The 16,574-nt window shown below is 49.4% G+C and overlaps 1 protein-coding gene across 18 annotated transcripts in view; it reads right to left on the bottom strand.

Annotated features, from left to right (window-relative positions):
• The window catches only part of ZNF536 (zinc finger protein 536), a 492,422-nt gene that overhangs the window by 270,289 nt on the left and 205,559 nt on the right, over positions 1–16,574 (bottom strand). For all 18 annotated transcript variants that reach the window (XM_054538819.2, XM_054538823.2, XM_054538833.2 and 15 more), the window contains one exon: positions 157–2,328. In XM_054538819.2, the coding sequence (XP_054394794.2) occupies positions 157–2,326 (2,170 nt within the window). In that variant the 5' untranslated portion in view covers positions 2,327–2,328. The remainder of the gene's footprint in view (positions 1–156; positions 2,329–16,574) is intronic.

Raw genomic sequence — 16,574 nt, 5'->3', positions numbered from 1 at the left:
GAGGGAAAGAAAGGCATGGCACAGTGTCCAACCCACCCATGTCCTCAACCAAGACCCACTGGCCTTGGAACGGACCGGAGGCCTGGGAGCAGAACCAGGCAGCCCTGGGCAGGGCTGCTGTACAAGCTGCTTCTCCCCGCTTCTCAGCTAACCTACCTGAGGAGGATGGCGAGGAGGGGTGCGGGCTGTCCTCCTGGGCACTCCCGGTCTGGGAGAGGCCGCCTCCGACCCCGCTCTCCTCGGTGACGTTGGAGGAGCCCGGCGTGGTGGAGCGGCTCACCGACTGGGACTCCTGGTCACTGCCCGAGCCACGCCGCTCATCCAGGCCCACGTGCAGCCCATCCTCCTCGCCCTTGCGGTCCCGCTTGTGGACACGGGAGTGCACGACCACCTGGTGGTAGGTGCGGAACACCCGGCCGCAGTCGGGGCACTCGGTGGGCTTCTCCTTCATGTTCCCAGGACCCTGCAGGTTATACTCGAGAGTCTGGTTCAGCCCGTGTGACAAAAAATCCCGACTGCTTTCTAAAGGGTCGAGCTTACTTGGCAGGTCTCTCTGGCTGCCCACTTTAGTGCTGTGAACCAAATCAGCAGGCATTTTCTGCTTGGAGCCATCTGCTCCCACTAACACGTACTCCCGCTTCTCCTTATCAAACAGAACCCCGGCGTTTGCCAAAGTGTCTTCGTGGTTGCGTTGCAGCGGATGCTCTTTAGACAAGAAGCCATGTTCCATGGCCATGCCCCTGGCCATGAGCTGCCAAGCCTGGTAGCTGTTCACCGGGTCCATCTCCGCAGCCTTGGCAGCCGCCTGCAGCCGCTCGATGCAGCTGGATTTCAGCGGCGGCACAAGGTTGAGGCATCCCAGGAGGGAGTGCTTGTCCCCCTCCGGGACGCCGTGGGCCATGCTGGAGATGGGAGACAGCAGCTTCCCCAGCGCGTCCTTCTCCTTCATGGGCAGCTCGCCTTTGCCATAGAGCTGGCTGGGCTCGCTCAGGCTGGCTTTGTCCGGGGCCATGAAGCCGCTCTGCAGGCAGGAGAGGTACCTGGAGTACAGGTTGGCGTGGGCCTCCTGGGACATGCCGCCCATGGGCACAGGCACCTCGGGGTCGCTGGGGGACTTGTTCTTCACCGACAGCTTGTTGAGGTGGACCTTCATGTGGTTCTTGAGGAACCAGGGCTCCTTGAAGCGCCGGCCGCAGATCTGGCAGCAGTGCTCAAAGGAGTCTTTGTGCTTGCGCATGTGGCCCTTGAGGAACCACGCCTGGCTGAACACCTGGCCGCACACCTCGCAGCGGAACTCGTTGGCCGACTGCTCGCCACCGCCGTTGGGGCCCTGGCCCTGGGCCGACTCGGCGGTGATGTGTGCCTTCTCCACGTGGCTGATGAGCTCCTCCTCCTGCGAAGCCGCGAAGTCGCACAGCGTGCACTTGTAGGGCTTGTGCAAGATGCGGATGTGGCGGTCCAGCTCCTCGCGCTTCTTGAACTTGCCCTTGCAGAAGGTACAGCGGAAGCCCGCCGCCGGGGCCACCGCGTCCTCCTGCACGCTGGCCGGCTTGGGCGAGGGCACCGGGTGGGCCACGTCGGGCACGCTGTGGTTGGCCTGCAGGGCCAGGGTGCAGGCGGCCAGCGGGGCTTGCTGGGCGTGCGGCGGGGGCTTCAGGTCCGGCCGGGGCTGCAGCAGGCTGCCTTTCAGCTGCTTGTCCCGCAGGATGGCGCGCTCCTCCAGCTCGTGCAGCAGGCGGTTCTCCTCGCGCACACGCCCACGCCCCTTGCCCAGGTTGCCCAGCTTGTGGGTCCGCAGGTGAATCTTGAGGTTCCCCTTCTGCGCCGCCCTGTGGTCGCAGTACGGGCACTTGAAGGGCTTCTCGCCCGTGTGCGTGCGCATGTGCAGGGAGAGGATGCTGTTGAAGCGGAAGCGCTTGCCGCAGAGCGGGCACGGGTACTTGCGGTTCTTGCGGGCGTCGTCCTCGATGTCGCTCATCTGGGACATGATGCCCAGGTTCTGCCCGTTGAGGAACTGCTGCAGGTCCACCCTCCCGTTGAGGCTGGTGTCCACCTCCCGGCCCAGCTGGTTGGCCAGGAGCGCCATCTGACTGCCCATGGGCTGGCCGCTCATGGGCACGTGGGCCTTCTCCTCCAGGGATGCGGGGGGCTTCTCCTCGGGGTTGGGCCGGGGATGGAGCTCGGGGAAGGCATGGCTGAGCTGGGAGGTGATCTGGTGCAGCTTCTGACTCATGGCATACTGGCCGTTGAGGACGGGGCCGCTCAGGTGGGGCTCAGCTTCCGGCTCCGCCGAAGACACTCCAAGGCACAGGCTCGCTTCTTCCATCCCTGAAAAGAGAGGCAGAGTTCAGATCCGTGCCAGGTGCGGCTGTGGCGCCATGAATCAACAGCATTGGCGGGCAGGGAATTTGCATTTCATGCCTTACCTACACATAATCATGCTAAGGAATTCTAGTCAAAAACAATAATAAAAAAATGAATTATTAAATGCCAATTATGCAATATGGCATTGCTCCTCCAATTTGTTTTGGCGACAGATCGTCTTCCTTGTATTTTCTATTTACAGACTGCAATTATTCATTCACCTTTAAATTATTAATGTTTTACCACTTTCAACACCTAATAACAAATCAAGGGTCTACGTGTGAAACTTTTTCTCCGTTGCCCCATTGTCGCACCTGTACCTGTTGGTTCCGTCCAAAGTCTGCCTGAGAGCAGAATGACTTTCCCTGTGAGACCAAATAAACCCACTTGGAACTTCTGTTTCCGTTTACTATATTCAGTACATTCACCAGTCTGAGATGAAAGAGATCATTTTATGATTTGGCCAAAAAAAAAAAAAAACTCAATGGCATGATATTTACTGGTACATAATAAAACAAGATAATGTTTTGGGAAAAAATAAAGTAAAGGACAGGCTTTAGAACAATAAAAGGGATTTTGCTTTAGTCAACAAAAAGTGCAGTAATATCTCATTAAGCTGATTAGTATGCTGCTTAGAAACAGTACTAGGTGCTGTAACACATGATTATAATCATAAAAATCCTTCAGTGTTTGCAAGGAAGCATTAACGAGGTATATTAAATTTTAAGGAGACTGCGAGTAGCGGCTTTGCAAACCTCAGAGATTAAGATTTAACCCTTATGTTACGAAACACTGTTATTTTGTCATTTGGTAACTGTGCCCATCAAAAGAAGTATAAATTATCTCCTGACAGAATCTTAGCAGATTGTTGAAGCTGTTCAAATTTGGGTCAAAGGAAACACCAATACCTTATAATGGGGCTCTTCCCATCCTTTAATGGCAAGATATCCAAAGCAGGGACTTTGATTGGGTTTAAAGAGATCCTTTATAGAACTAGATAAAAACCCATTAAAATCCAGGAATGATGCCATAGGAAGTCTCAACCAAGTTTGAGTGTTTTTAATAACTTTCCCAATATACAATAATGAGTACAAATTGTACCTGCAGTATGTGTTTTGCAGAAAATTAGAACTCAGAGTTGTTTGTTAAACACTATCGTTCAAAGCTGGTCTGCATGATTGTCTTTAATAGTCCTCTCTGCTCCCTCTCCAGCCTGTGCAGAATGGCTAAAGCCAGATGGTTTCAGGGAGGACAGAGGAAACAGCCCCTTCCACATTGGAGCACGTGGGGAACTCAACTTTGCAAGGCAATGAACCCCTGCCTGGGATCCTCCTATTTCCAGCTATGTCTCCCACCTGAAGGAGTCCAAATTTGTTTCCTGCCATTGGAATCATCTTTGCACACACCTCTCCTCTTGCATCCCATTGTTTAGATGTGTTGGGCAGCCAGGTGGTCCAGGAGCTGTGCTTAACCCCAGCCAGAACTGATTTCTGGGCTAAGTGATTAACCAGGGAGACCTATGGGGACAGAGCTCAACTGTGGAGGAAGCACAGGCAGCCTCGGCAGGGTCTCCTGCTTGCTGGGCCTCCCGCCAGGAGACTGCATGGCATGGAGGGTCTCCAATGGGAGACCTGACTTCCTTGGCAGGAGGAGTGGGGTGGTGAGTCTATCTTGCAAGGGAAGGGAAGAAAGAGCCATGAATGTTTATTTCCACGAGGCAGAGGGATTACAGTGGTGGTGCTGGGCCAACTACGTCCACGAATGAAAGATATGCACAACTGTGCAAAGCGTAAAGGTGCATGGGAGAAAGCTTCCAGCTTGTCATCTTTCCTTTTTGTTTCTGGGGGCAGTCTACACTCAAATTTTTTTAAAACACGCGGGCCCATTTTGGAGGTTGGTCAGAAAAAAGCTAATATCCCATGGAGGTTGCTGCATTCATTCAACAAACTTACCGAGATCCTTCCATGTGCCAGCCCCTAGCCTTGCCACTGGAGACATGATGGTGGACAAGACCCACCAGCCCCAGGACTCATGACACCCACTATCCAGCAGGGAGGAGCAGGCACAGTGTACAGAGGTTACTGGAGGCTCCAGGCAGAGACTGGTGGCCCCAGGGCCCTGTCTGGCACCCTCTCTCCACCTTCAAGCCCCATACAGCTGCAATGGCTCCTCTTCTGAGCCAACAGGGATCATGACTCTGAAGCCACACAGGATTGCTCAGAATTCCACCCAACAGCTCCATGGAAGTTTGGAAAGTCCAAGGCCAACAGGGCTGGCCCACTTCCAAAGGCTGCCCAGTTGGCCAGCTCAGAAGACATGAATCCAGGAAGATGGGCTATTTTCAGGTTGCTGCTGATGAGCTGACGCCAATTCAGCAGGAGGGAAAGAAGGCTGAATGTGCAATGCGGCGAGACTGCAAATCAGCTTGGATGAGGGGCATGGAGTTGAAGACCATGTCCCCCAACACCACCACCATTCATGCTATGCAAGTGAAAGCTCTACTCGTCAAATAAGGAATGTGAGAGTTTTCGGGTTTGGTTTGAGTATGGAATTCTTTTATTTTGTTCAAATCTATCTATCTGTCTGTCTGTCTATCTATCTATCTATCTATCTATCACCTATCTATCCTGGCCAGAGTTAACAAAGATTAGTAACCTCTTTAAGGTCTTTAAATGCCTTTGCTAGATCCTCAGCTGAGGATAGAATGTTCTAGAACATGCATGCTGCCCCAGCTCTTTTCATAGTTGGCTCTGTTCTTATTCTTGTGGGTCTGAGCTCACACATCCTTTCTCACAAAAGCCCTCTGTGCCCACCCTGTCTGAGGCTGACACCCCAGCCCCTCTCTGTCCCAACATGTTACTTTCTTCTACATAGCATTTACCATGGGGGCAACGTTTTGTCACTGGTCCTTTTACAGACATGCTTCATTCCCGTGAAGGCAGAGGATATGTCTGTCTTGGTCAAGGATGAAGCCTTGGGTCCTAAGGCAGAGCTGGCTTATCTTAGGTTCAGTATGTCCTGAGTGAATGGATGAATGAGTGAATAGAGACTCACTCTAACCTCAACTTCCTGTGGCCTAACCTCGGCCTTTGCACAAGTCCAGAGCACCTAAAATCAGTCATGTGACCTAACCTCAGCCTTCCTACTAATCCAAGAGCACCTACAATCAGTCATGTGACCTAACCTCGGCCTTCGCACAAGTCCAAGAGCACCTACGATCAGAATCGGACAGAGGTGGAAGGGTCCCTGGCTACCACTGAGAAGCTGAAGTTTCAGAAACCACCAAGAGAAAGCCACCTCTGGCCAGCCATGGTGGCTTATGCCTGTAATCCCAGCACTTTGGGAGACTGAGGTGGGCGGATCACTTGAAGTCAGGAGCTCGCGATCAGCCTGAACAACATGTTGAAACTTCGTCTCTACTAAAAATACAAAAATTAGCTGGGTGTGGTGGTGGGCGCCTGTAATCCCAGCTACTCAGGAGGCTGAGGCAGGAGAATCACTGGAACCTGGGAAGTGGAGGTTGCAGTGAGCTGAGATCACGCCATTGCACTCCAGCCTGGGCAAGAGCCAGACTCTGTCAAAAAAAAAAAAAAAAAAAGAAAGAAACGAAAGGAAAAGCTGTCCACACCCCTAACTCTCCCAGTCTAGGTGTCCATGGTTATCACCCCAGGCTTGGACCACCCCTGATGGCCCAATTGCTGAATACTAGGAGACACAGCAATGGTTCCCTTTAGAACTTAACTGACCGCCACTGCCCATGGGAGACCCCAGGATTTCAGAGGAGCTGGCCAGCTCCCTAGGAGATGCTTCCAGGATACTGTTCCCCAGCCCTTGAATAAGCTGGGAGAAGCCTGCGCAGAGCCTTACTGGGAGAAAGGACCATGACAGTCAGCTTAGAATCCTCTGTGATTTCTCGAGCAGGTGCAGCCGAGGCCGCTGCAATGGGGCAGTCATAACTGATGCCTGCTGCTCGACTTAGAGCAAGAAAGGGAAGCACAAGTTCCTGGAAAGAGTATGGGGTAATTGGTGTGCTGTCTCTGCGCCAAAACAGCCGAGGCAGGACAAGCTGGCCCCAGGCCCGGCCTGGGACTCACAAAACCTGGGTCGGCCCCAATTTCTCCAGCCTTGACACTTCACCCATCCAGAATGCGTTTATTCCTTACCTTAGCCATTCAGTCAATATTTGCCAGGGACCTTCCACATACCTGCCCTCGAGGGCCTGTTCATCTAAGGGGCCAGTGTGAGTGAGCGTCCACAAGTAACAGGGGAGCAATGAAAGGTCCCTTCGAGACTGAATGCAAAGCTGGGGAAAAGAGAAACCATCGCAGCTTTGGTGTCTAAGGGTGTGTGTGTGTGTGCGTGTGTGTGCATTAATTATGTCTGTGTTGAGGGAAGGGTGGGGAGTCCCTACCTGATAGCCCTCTAGAAATGTATACAAATGCCTACACTGGGAATCTAAGGCATCATTTATCCCACTGTTGAAGGATTGAATCCAGCTGCAGACATAAGAGCTCATGGGGCTGGAGGAAGTGGAGCTGACTGCAAACGATAAGACCTGTTGGAAGGGACCGGATGCAGCGGCTCACACCTGTAATCCCAGCACTTTTGGAGGCTGATCCCCAGGAGTTTGAGATCACCCTAAGCAACATGGCAAAGCCCCATCTCTACTAAAAATATAAAATAATTAGCCAGGCATGGTGATGTGTGCTTGTAGTCCCAGCTACGTGGGAGGCTGAGGTGGGAGGATCACTTGAGCCTGGGGAAGTCGAGGCTGCAGTGAGCTATGATCCATACCACTGCACTTCAGCCTGGGCGATGGGAGTGAGACCTTGTCTCAAAAAACAAAAATAATTTAAAAGACAATTTTTTTTAAATTTCAAATAAAAGACCTGCTGGAAGGTCTTATTACCCCTTTTCCCAGCCCACCAGGGAGTGAGCCTTCCCTTTCAGACCATGCTGCTCCCTTACAGGCCCCATAGGGAATATCCCTGGAGGGGCCTCCTGCCACAGCCCACCCCCAACCCTGCTGCCAGAGCACTTTAGCCTACATGCCCCACTGACCCTTCACTCAGCACTGAGTGACCCCGGAGCTGAAGTCACAAATTATTCACCTGGACTGATGTCCAGAAGAGATTTTTATAGGTGTTTCTAGGATTTTTTTTATAATTTCACATCTTATTTTTAAGTCTTTAATCCATGTTGAGCTAATCTCAATAATGGGTATACATGGACATAAAGATGGAGATAATAGACCCTGGGGACTCCAAAAGTGGGGAGGGAGAGAGGGGAGGGAGGGATGATAAAATTACCTATAGGGTACAATGTTTGCTATTTGGGTGATGGGTGCACTATAGGCCCAATCCCCAGCATTATGCAATATACCCATGTAACTTATCAAACATACACATGTACCCCCGAGTCTAAAATTTTAAAAAAGAAAGCCAGGGGCCAGCAGAGGGCAGGCCATGATCCTGGGCTTAAGGCAACTGGGCAGCCAGGACTTTGAATAACCTCCGCAAGAACTCATCGAACCAGCTCACCTGGGCAGAAAAACCCTTAGCACAATTAAAAGCAAGCAAACAAACTACTAAACAGTGAGAACAGCTTGCCCCTGGCCTTCAGTTCATTGCCGCAGCCTGAAACCTATAAGGAAGAGGATCAATAAACTCTGGTTGATTGATGGAAGGAAGAAATGAATGCATAATTTACCTAACTCTGCAAAGGCAGCCAAATGTCCTTACCGAAGCTGGACAGTTAAAGGCCACTGTAAACTCTTGTGTTTGCAGCATCATCCCCCCAACATAGAAACATGGCAACATCCCCCCCAGCCCTGACCTTTTCTGAGCACAGGGTCATGGTGGGGCACCTTGGGGACTCAACTCGACAGTCAATATTGATGAAGAACTAAACTAGGCTCTCGGTGGCCACGGGATTCTTCACCACAGTGTGGGAACCCCTGTACTGCACCTCTAAACACAGGCAGGGGCCCCGGGTGAAGGCTTCCAAACATTACAGGTTTTCTTCTTGAACAATGCAATTTCACACTCAGCAAATGAAACCCACCATTGGGTGCACTGATTATCAAAATACATTCTGTCTCATCACTGCCATCATTGCAGGTACCGTGAGCCATTCAGCTGCCTTTGATGGTACTAATGGTTATTTTGATTTTGCATTTCTGCCTTCAAGACCATTTCCTGTGATATCAATGACAAAAGTTTTCACTTAACTCTTCCAATAGAGAACCTAATTGTATCTTTCACTCAAAATGAAATTTAAAACTATCAGGACACCAGAGATGCCAGCTGCTACAAGTCTAAATAAATTTTACACAAAAACACAGTTTCATTTTGCTAGCACAGAAAAAAAAAGTAATCTTATGAATAGTCCAAAAAAATATAGATCTTGCCAGTAAGTTGTATGAAAGAGCTTTTTCCTTATACCATGAAAAAGAATCATTGGAAAATAAAATGCTTTCAAAATAACAATTTGCACTGGATTTTAAAAAATCAAGTATTGTTGTCTAGCCAAGCACAACTAAATATATTCCCTTTTTCATCGACGTGGGTGAAACTGCTACCTCGGGAGCCTTGTAGGAGTCCCTGACCTCCAAGTTACTCTGCAGGGTCTAGGACTCGGGTTCACAGCAAGGGGGTTTCCAAACACCATTGTGGATTTTACTCAAAATCTTCTCATAACATGCACTTCTAGTAACAGGCAGACCCCATTCCTGGAGGCTCACGTGACCCTCAGTCTGTCCCTGAAGCCCACCTTGCTTTCTTATGCTGACAGTAAACAGTAATTAAGACAATTTCACCTAGAATACAATGGCTTCCTATTAAATACTATTTTTCCAATTGTTGTAGCTCAAACTGTTTAACTAAGGTTGTTATAAGCATAATACACTCCTGTTCTGAAATACAGAACACCAGACTACTGAACATTTTCAGGGTCATTAAACAGCTGTAAACATTATTACAAAAATAAACCAGAGATTTCATGCTTACATTTTGGCCTAGAGCTTGCTATGCTGAGCAAGTGCATTTTTTTTTTTTGATCTCTTACAATCAACACTGGTGACATTTGGGCATCCAAACAAATTACATCACAAACATTACCGGGGTGGGCAGGATACTGAGTGGTTTATTTGCCAGATGATTAATAGATGAACAAGAGGGCAGCGCGGGTGACCTGTTCCATTTTGACTGATGTGTAGACAATGCCATGAGACGGGGCCAGAAATAGTTAAATCCTTGCTGAATTTATGAACAAAAATACCATATTCAAATCAGGCTGTGGAGAATGACAACTGTGTAACCAACAGAGTCAAGTTGCAGACTGTAGTCAAATTCCCAAGTGTCCCCTTGGGGATGGAACATTGGCCAAAGTCAAGGCCCTCACTGCCTTGAGTAGCGAGCAGGATTTGGCTGGGCTGGCTTAGTATGTGGTCCCATGGAGCCCCAGGCAGCTTCCATGCTGGTAGGACAAGAGTTGGAGAATTTGGGAAAAGAATTTGAGTGTCTTCTCCCTGGAAACTTTGGATGACTTCAAAATTCTCAAAGACGTGACCATTTTCGGTTTGGGTATGGTGAAAAAAAAATTCTCAAAGGCAAAGAGCTTCCATCACTGTGGCTTTTAGAGTCTCTGCTGAAACTGCAGCCCAGAAATGAAGACAGATAATAAGCACAACAACATCAGATGGAAAAGAAAAATGGCCACAAAGGGTTTCTCCTGTCATCTTCTCAGAGTAGAGAAGACTTCTGGTCTGGATCCCTGGGTCACCTTCTGCCCATACCCCACAAAGCCAGGCAAGTAGGTGCTGGGGATGGAATGAAGACAAGTTCACATGGGGTAGTTGTTAAGACTATGGACTGTCCTCTCAATAAAAAGCAACAACCCTCAGCAGCAGCAGCAAGAGCATCACCATCATCAACATCATCATCACCATCATCACCATCACCATCACCATCATTACCACCATTATCACCATCATCATCACTATCACCATCATCATCACCATAATGATCACTGTCATCACCATCATCATCAGCAGCAGCAGCAGCAGCATCACTACCATCACCATCATCCTCACCAACATCATCACTAGCATCACCATCATCATCGCCATCAACAGCATCATCATCACACCATCATCATCATCATCACCACCATCACCAGCATCAGCATCACCACCATCACTATCATCATCATCACCATCACCATTATCATCACCATCATCATCACCATCATTACCACCATTATCACCATCATCATCACTATCACCATCATCACCATCATCATCACCATCATCACCATCATCGGCAGCAGCAGCAACATCAGCATCACCATCATCATCAGCATCATCGTCACCACCATCACCATCATCATCACACCATCATGATCATCATCATCACCAGCATTATCACCATCATCAGCATCATCATCACCACCAGCACCATCATCATCACCATCATCAGCATCAGCATCACCACCATCACCATCATCACCAGCATCACCATCATCGTTATTACCATCATCAGCATCAGCATCACCACCATCATCACCATCATCACCATGATCATCATCACCAATATCATCACCATCATCATTATCACCATCATCAGCATCATCATCACCACCATCATCACCACCATCATCACCATCATCATCACCATCATCAGCATCAGCACCATCACCATCATCAGCAGCATCATCACTACCATCACCATCATCATCATTATCACCATCATCATCACTATCATTACCATCACCACCATCACCACCATCATCACCGTCACCATCATCATCATCGTCATCACCATCACCATCATCATCATTATCATCAAAATCACCACCATCATCACTGTCATGGCCACCACCATCACTATGTACATTAACAAGATCCTCATCTTCATCATCTTCCTCCTCTCCATCAAAATACCACCTGCCAACACTGCTAGGTACATCACAGTCATTATCTCATGTTAGCCTTATACAACCTTAGATGATCGGTGCTATGTTATTCCAATACAAAAGATGAGGAAACAGGGGCTCAGAAACTTAAGTCATGAAGACATGCCAGTGGCCAGGCTGGCCTTTTGCAACACATTTATTCTTGTTGGGCTGGATAACGACAGTCGGAAGCCAGCTCAGTCATTTGGGAAATGCCTGGAAAGAAGGAAGCCACAGCCATGGGCAAGCTCTGAGGAGGCCAAGGAACAGAGGACACACAAAGACATATGCCAGGTGTGAAATCAAGTGGGGCAGACATGGCAGGCACTGCAGATGGAGAAATGTAGCAGGTCTGTTACTCACTGACTGGTAGACCAGAGGGTCACCCCCTAAAAATCATCTTTAGACTCTTCTGTGTTCTTAATATATAGAAGGGCTGATACATTATTCCACATTCTCCTGTAGAGTCAGGTGGCTTATTCCCCCAAATAGACTGAAGTAATGGAAGGAGAATGACATCTGAAGTTCCATTGACATGAATCCAATTGCCTGGTCTCCCACTAGCATCAGTGTGACCTTGGTCCCCTGCCAGAGCCTCAGTTTCTTTATCTCTCTAACAGACTGATAGGCTGTCCTATTCACTTCAAGGGATTTTGAGAGGGCACAGGGGGTTGTGGGAGAGAATATGAGGCATTTTCTACCTGTGCAGTAACGCTTCTTAGATGCTGACCGCAGCAGTTAGCATAGCTTTTTAGATCCAGAAGCCCCCTTAATCTGGTAGCAGAGGACATGCTGAGAGGGGAAGGACATGACCAAGGCATGTAAAGGTGGTTAATAAAAATGCTCCTGTTGGCCAGGCATGGTGGCTCACACCTGTAATCCCAGCACTTTGGGAGGCCAACGCAGGCAGATCACCTGAGGTCAGGAGTTCGAGACCAGCCTGACCAACATGGAGTAACCCCATCTCTACTAAAAACACAAAATTAGCCAGGTGTGGTGGCACATGCCTGTAATCCCAGCTACTCGGGAGGCTGAAGCAGGAGAATCGCTTGAACCCAGGAGGCGGAGGTTGTGGTGAACAGAGATCGCGCCATTGCACTCCAGCCTGGGCAACAAGAGAGGAACTCTGTCTCAAAATCAAACAGACAAGCAAACAAATGCTCATGTTGTCAGTCTTATCAGAGGATCTATATAGTGGGACTGGCATCTTTTGATAACATTTTGTAATGCCTACATGTGGCAAGACATGGGTACATCTAGAGATCTATAAGCAAGACCAGACCCTTGCCTTTAAAAGCTGACTTGGGGAAGCAGGGGAAAGATGGATGGACACATGAAGCTTGGGTCACCTGCTGAAATGGGGAGAGCTTCAGCATGCTGGGCACAGTGGGATGGGAGTGCAGGAGAGAGAAGGGAAGGAAGGCAGTTGTGGAGACAGGCCTTGGCTGAGCCTTGAGGAGGTCACCAGGTAGAGAGGAGAAGTAGGCCTCTACCATGTGCCTGAGGGACCAGCATGTACAAAATGTATATGGAGCTTGGAATGCTTTGGGGACAGAGAGGAGATAGGGCATAGGCATGGGCTGGTGCAGACTTGAAAGTCAATCTGAGCAGAATGGAGTTTATATTTGGGCAAAACAGCGGCTCAAGAAGCTCTTAACAGAGGAAGAACATAACATGCATGCCTCACATTGCCAGGGAGAGCCTCATCCATCCTTCTACCAGGTTCCTATAAAAAAGATGCCAACGGCTGAGGTCCTAAGACTATCCAGTCAGCCCAACAGAGCTTCCACTAGGGCAGCCACCAACTATAGGGGTGGCATGGTCTTGTCTCCAGAAGACTTACAATAGAACAGCTTCAAAACTGTACACATCTTCTGTCTATGCGCAGCTAGAAAAGGCAGTGTTCTATCCAATGTGAGTCAGAGAAGATGGTAAACCAGTAAAGGATGAAAATAAACTCCTGGACCACAAACCAAACATCAGAAGGTCAAAGCTCTTGCAGTGGTGAGGGCTCCCCGTGCATGAGAAAGAAGAGTGTAGGGTTTGGAAAAAGGCATTGGTCTCCCCTTGCCTTCTTTTTAATGGTGAAAAAGTAGAAGCAGAAACTTTCCCCACATCTCCCAGCAGCCCAGCCCCACCTCACCATAGCTGTGAGCCCAACTCCATCCTCCATGCTTCATCCTGGCTTCACGTGCTCCAGGAAGCCTTCCTGGATTTGACCCGGGCTGGAGGTGATCCTGCTTCCTCAGAATGGAAGCTTGGTGAGAGTAGGTGGGTTACCAGCCTCCTGTCTGTAGCTCATAGAGAATCCCACCCTATGGAAAGTCCTCCAAGCCCCCTGGTCCTCTAAGCTTATGATCAGTCACCATGCAGGAGAGGGGAGGTTGCCCACCGTGTCATACCCATGGACTGCAGTTTGGGAATGGCAACTCAGCCCTCACACCCCAGCACCTAGGCCACGAAGTGGGGTTCCCACTTCACCCAGATGGGATGATTTGAGAAGGAGATAGCCCCCTAATTCTCTGTAATGGATTTTTATCTGAACTGTGTCCACCCCACCAAGGAAAGCAACAAGAACTCTCTCTCTCTCTCTCTCTCTCTCTGACTCTCTCTCTCTGTGCGTGTGTGTGTGTGTGTGTGTGTGTGTGTATATATATATATATATATATATGCTTTTAATGAACGGTATATCTTTAACATAATAATGCAAAACTGAAAAAGATATCAGCAGTTGTCAGGAGTGTATTGATTACTCTCCTCTCGCTGGCTTTCTTGCTCCCTTTTTAAAGCAGACTTGGTCATGGCAGGAAGTTAGATATTTAATCCCCTATTAACCCGCCTTGGCTCCCTGCACCAGCCTCAGCGCACAGCCCCTGCCCTGGGAACCAGAGGCCCTGGCCTCCGGAGGACCCCTCCCTGGGGCAGCAGCAGCCAGGGAATAGACATCAGGCTACACCTCCCCGCTCCTTTACCCCTGATTAAAGCCGTTTACATTTGAGCACTTGTGGACTATGATATCGTGTTGAACAGTTTATTTTCATTTCACAGAGGCCTCAGATTTGATTCTGTGCAAAACTAAATATAATGTAAAATGCACATACGCAGGAGTGATCAAAGGGGGCTTGATTTTGAAATATTTATAGAAGTCGGCCCAGGGAGATTCGTCCACAGGGGCACCTGTCGAAGACATAAGCTCAGATACACATCATCCGGTAAGTAAGCACGATCATTACTGAGTAGAAAACCCAGGCACTCCATCGGGTCCCCCTGCTGCCTGCAATTTCTGGGCTGAGGCTAACAGATGGAGGCTGGCCAGGGCTGGGCTGGGCCCTTGTTCCTTTTTGGCCCTTGAGGTCCCCAGTTTAGCATCCCTAGCTCCTGCATAGGTCACCAGACTGGCCCGGCCTCTGCCGGGCTGGCCTCCTGGGAGAGGAGGGAAGACTGACTCTGACCCCCTCAATGCAGGTTCTGGGGGAGCCGGCTGCAGGTGGCCCAGCTCATGGAACCAGGGCTGCTGGGGGCTGCTGTATCAGATATGGGAGTGTTGCTGCCATAGATGGATTCCAGGGACAAAGACCAATTTCGAACCATGATCAGGAAAGAAGGGGAAATAAAGTGTGACTTGAGGATGGAGAACCCTCCAGTTCATCTTGCTTCAACCTATTAGCGTTTTGAAAAAGGACTCCCAATGGGCAGGCGAGGTGGCTCATGCCAGTAATCCCAGCTCTTTGGGAGGCCAAGGCAGGTGGATCACTTGAGATTAGGAGTTTGAGACCAGCCTGGCCAATATGGTGAAACCCCATTTCTACTGAAAATACAGAAAATTATCCAGGCATGGTGGCGCATGCCTGTAGTCCCAGCTACTCAGGAGGCTGAGGCAGGAGAATCGCTTGAACTGGGGAGGTGGAGATTGCAGTGAGCTGAGATTGCACCACTGCACTCCAGCCTGGGTGAAAGAAAAAGGACTCCCTTTTCTCAGGGAGCAGAGAGGGGCAACTTGGTATCCTTTTGTGCATATCATTTCCCCTGTTGGGAACTCCTCTCTGCAATCCCTCCTTGCCCCTGTGCCTAGTAATCTTGGGATAAATTAAATACCACTTCTTCCAGGAAGCCCTCCCTGATGTGTCAGGTCCAGGTCCAGAGCCCTTCCGTCTATCTCCACGGTATCTTGGCCTCACCCCGAACAGTGTCTTCTACATTAGGCTGCGTTTGTTTGTATACCTGTCCAAAACCCCATGAGGGCCACACTGTGACCATCAGCTTCACCAGGGTCCCCCCAGCACCCAACACAGAGCCAGGCACAGGGGAGGCACTTGATGAACACTTACTGAGTGACTGAATAGAGGAACAAGCAAATAAATAAATAATCAAATGAGGGAACAAATGAATGGATGAATGAATGAACAAGTTGCAGGCCTCCAGCATAGCATCTATCCTTGGGGACAAAGGGGGGATGCTGGGAGGAAGACTCAGACAACATGACCAGCCCTGCCCTCTACTTATGGAGGCACAGCCAGGTGAGAAGTTTGGTCACTAGAACTTTACTTTAATGTCACCCCAGAAAACTTAGAACAGTTCTTCCACACAGCCACTCCCAATCCCCTCCCCGACCCTTCACACCCCCCATAAAGAGCTAACCCCACTCTGTCTCATGGTGGATTTCACAGCCCGTGCCTCACCACCCTCTACCCTTATCCAGGACCTCCTGGGGCCCACACGTGACCCAAACCCAATGCTTTGAAGATGACAAGTACCTACAAATTCTGGTTGAATTAATTTGGATTCCAAGTCCTTCAATGTGCCTTTTTCAAACTCCACTCTCCTGTTGACTCCCTAGCTACTTTCAGCATTCTCATACTTGCTCATGTAAATATTCATTCATTCATTTATTCAATAAGCCCTTCTGACTCTCCACTGCACACCAGGCATGGTGCCTGGCTCTGCAGAGAGAATCTCAAACACCCTGCCCTCCTGAAGCTCATCATCTAAAGGACAGATGGATCTGAAACATCCACCCAAAGAGACGGTGCAAATATTTGAGCACTGTTCACTCGAAAAAGGATCAGGTGACTGGGAGTTTTTTTGAGAACAACAACCTTGTTCATTTGTCTCCTTAGTGCCTGGTGCAGAGGAGGCCCTTGGGGTGAGCTGACGATGCCAGGTGACACTGCCACTCCCTTCCCTAGAGTTGTTCTTGGAGACAACAGCCTCCATTCTGAACCTCCACTGATGCCTCTTTCCCTGATCTCAGTTCACTT

The sequence above is a fragment of the Pongo abelii genome, chromosome 20 (assembly GCF_028885655.2).
Source record: "Pongo abelii isolate AG06213 chromosome 20, NHGRI_mPonAbe1-v2.0_pri, whole genome shotgun sequence".
NCBI lineage: Eukaryota > Metazoa > Chordata > Mammalia > Primates > Hominidae > Pongo > Pongo abelii.
This window is presented reverse-complemented; position numbering and strand designations above follow the sequence as displayed.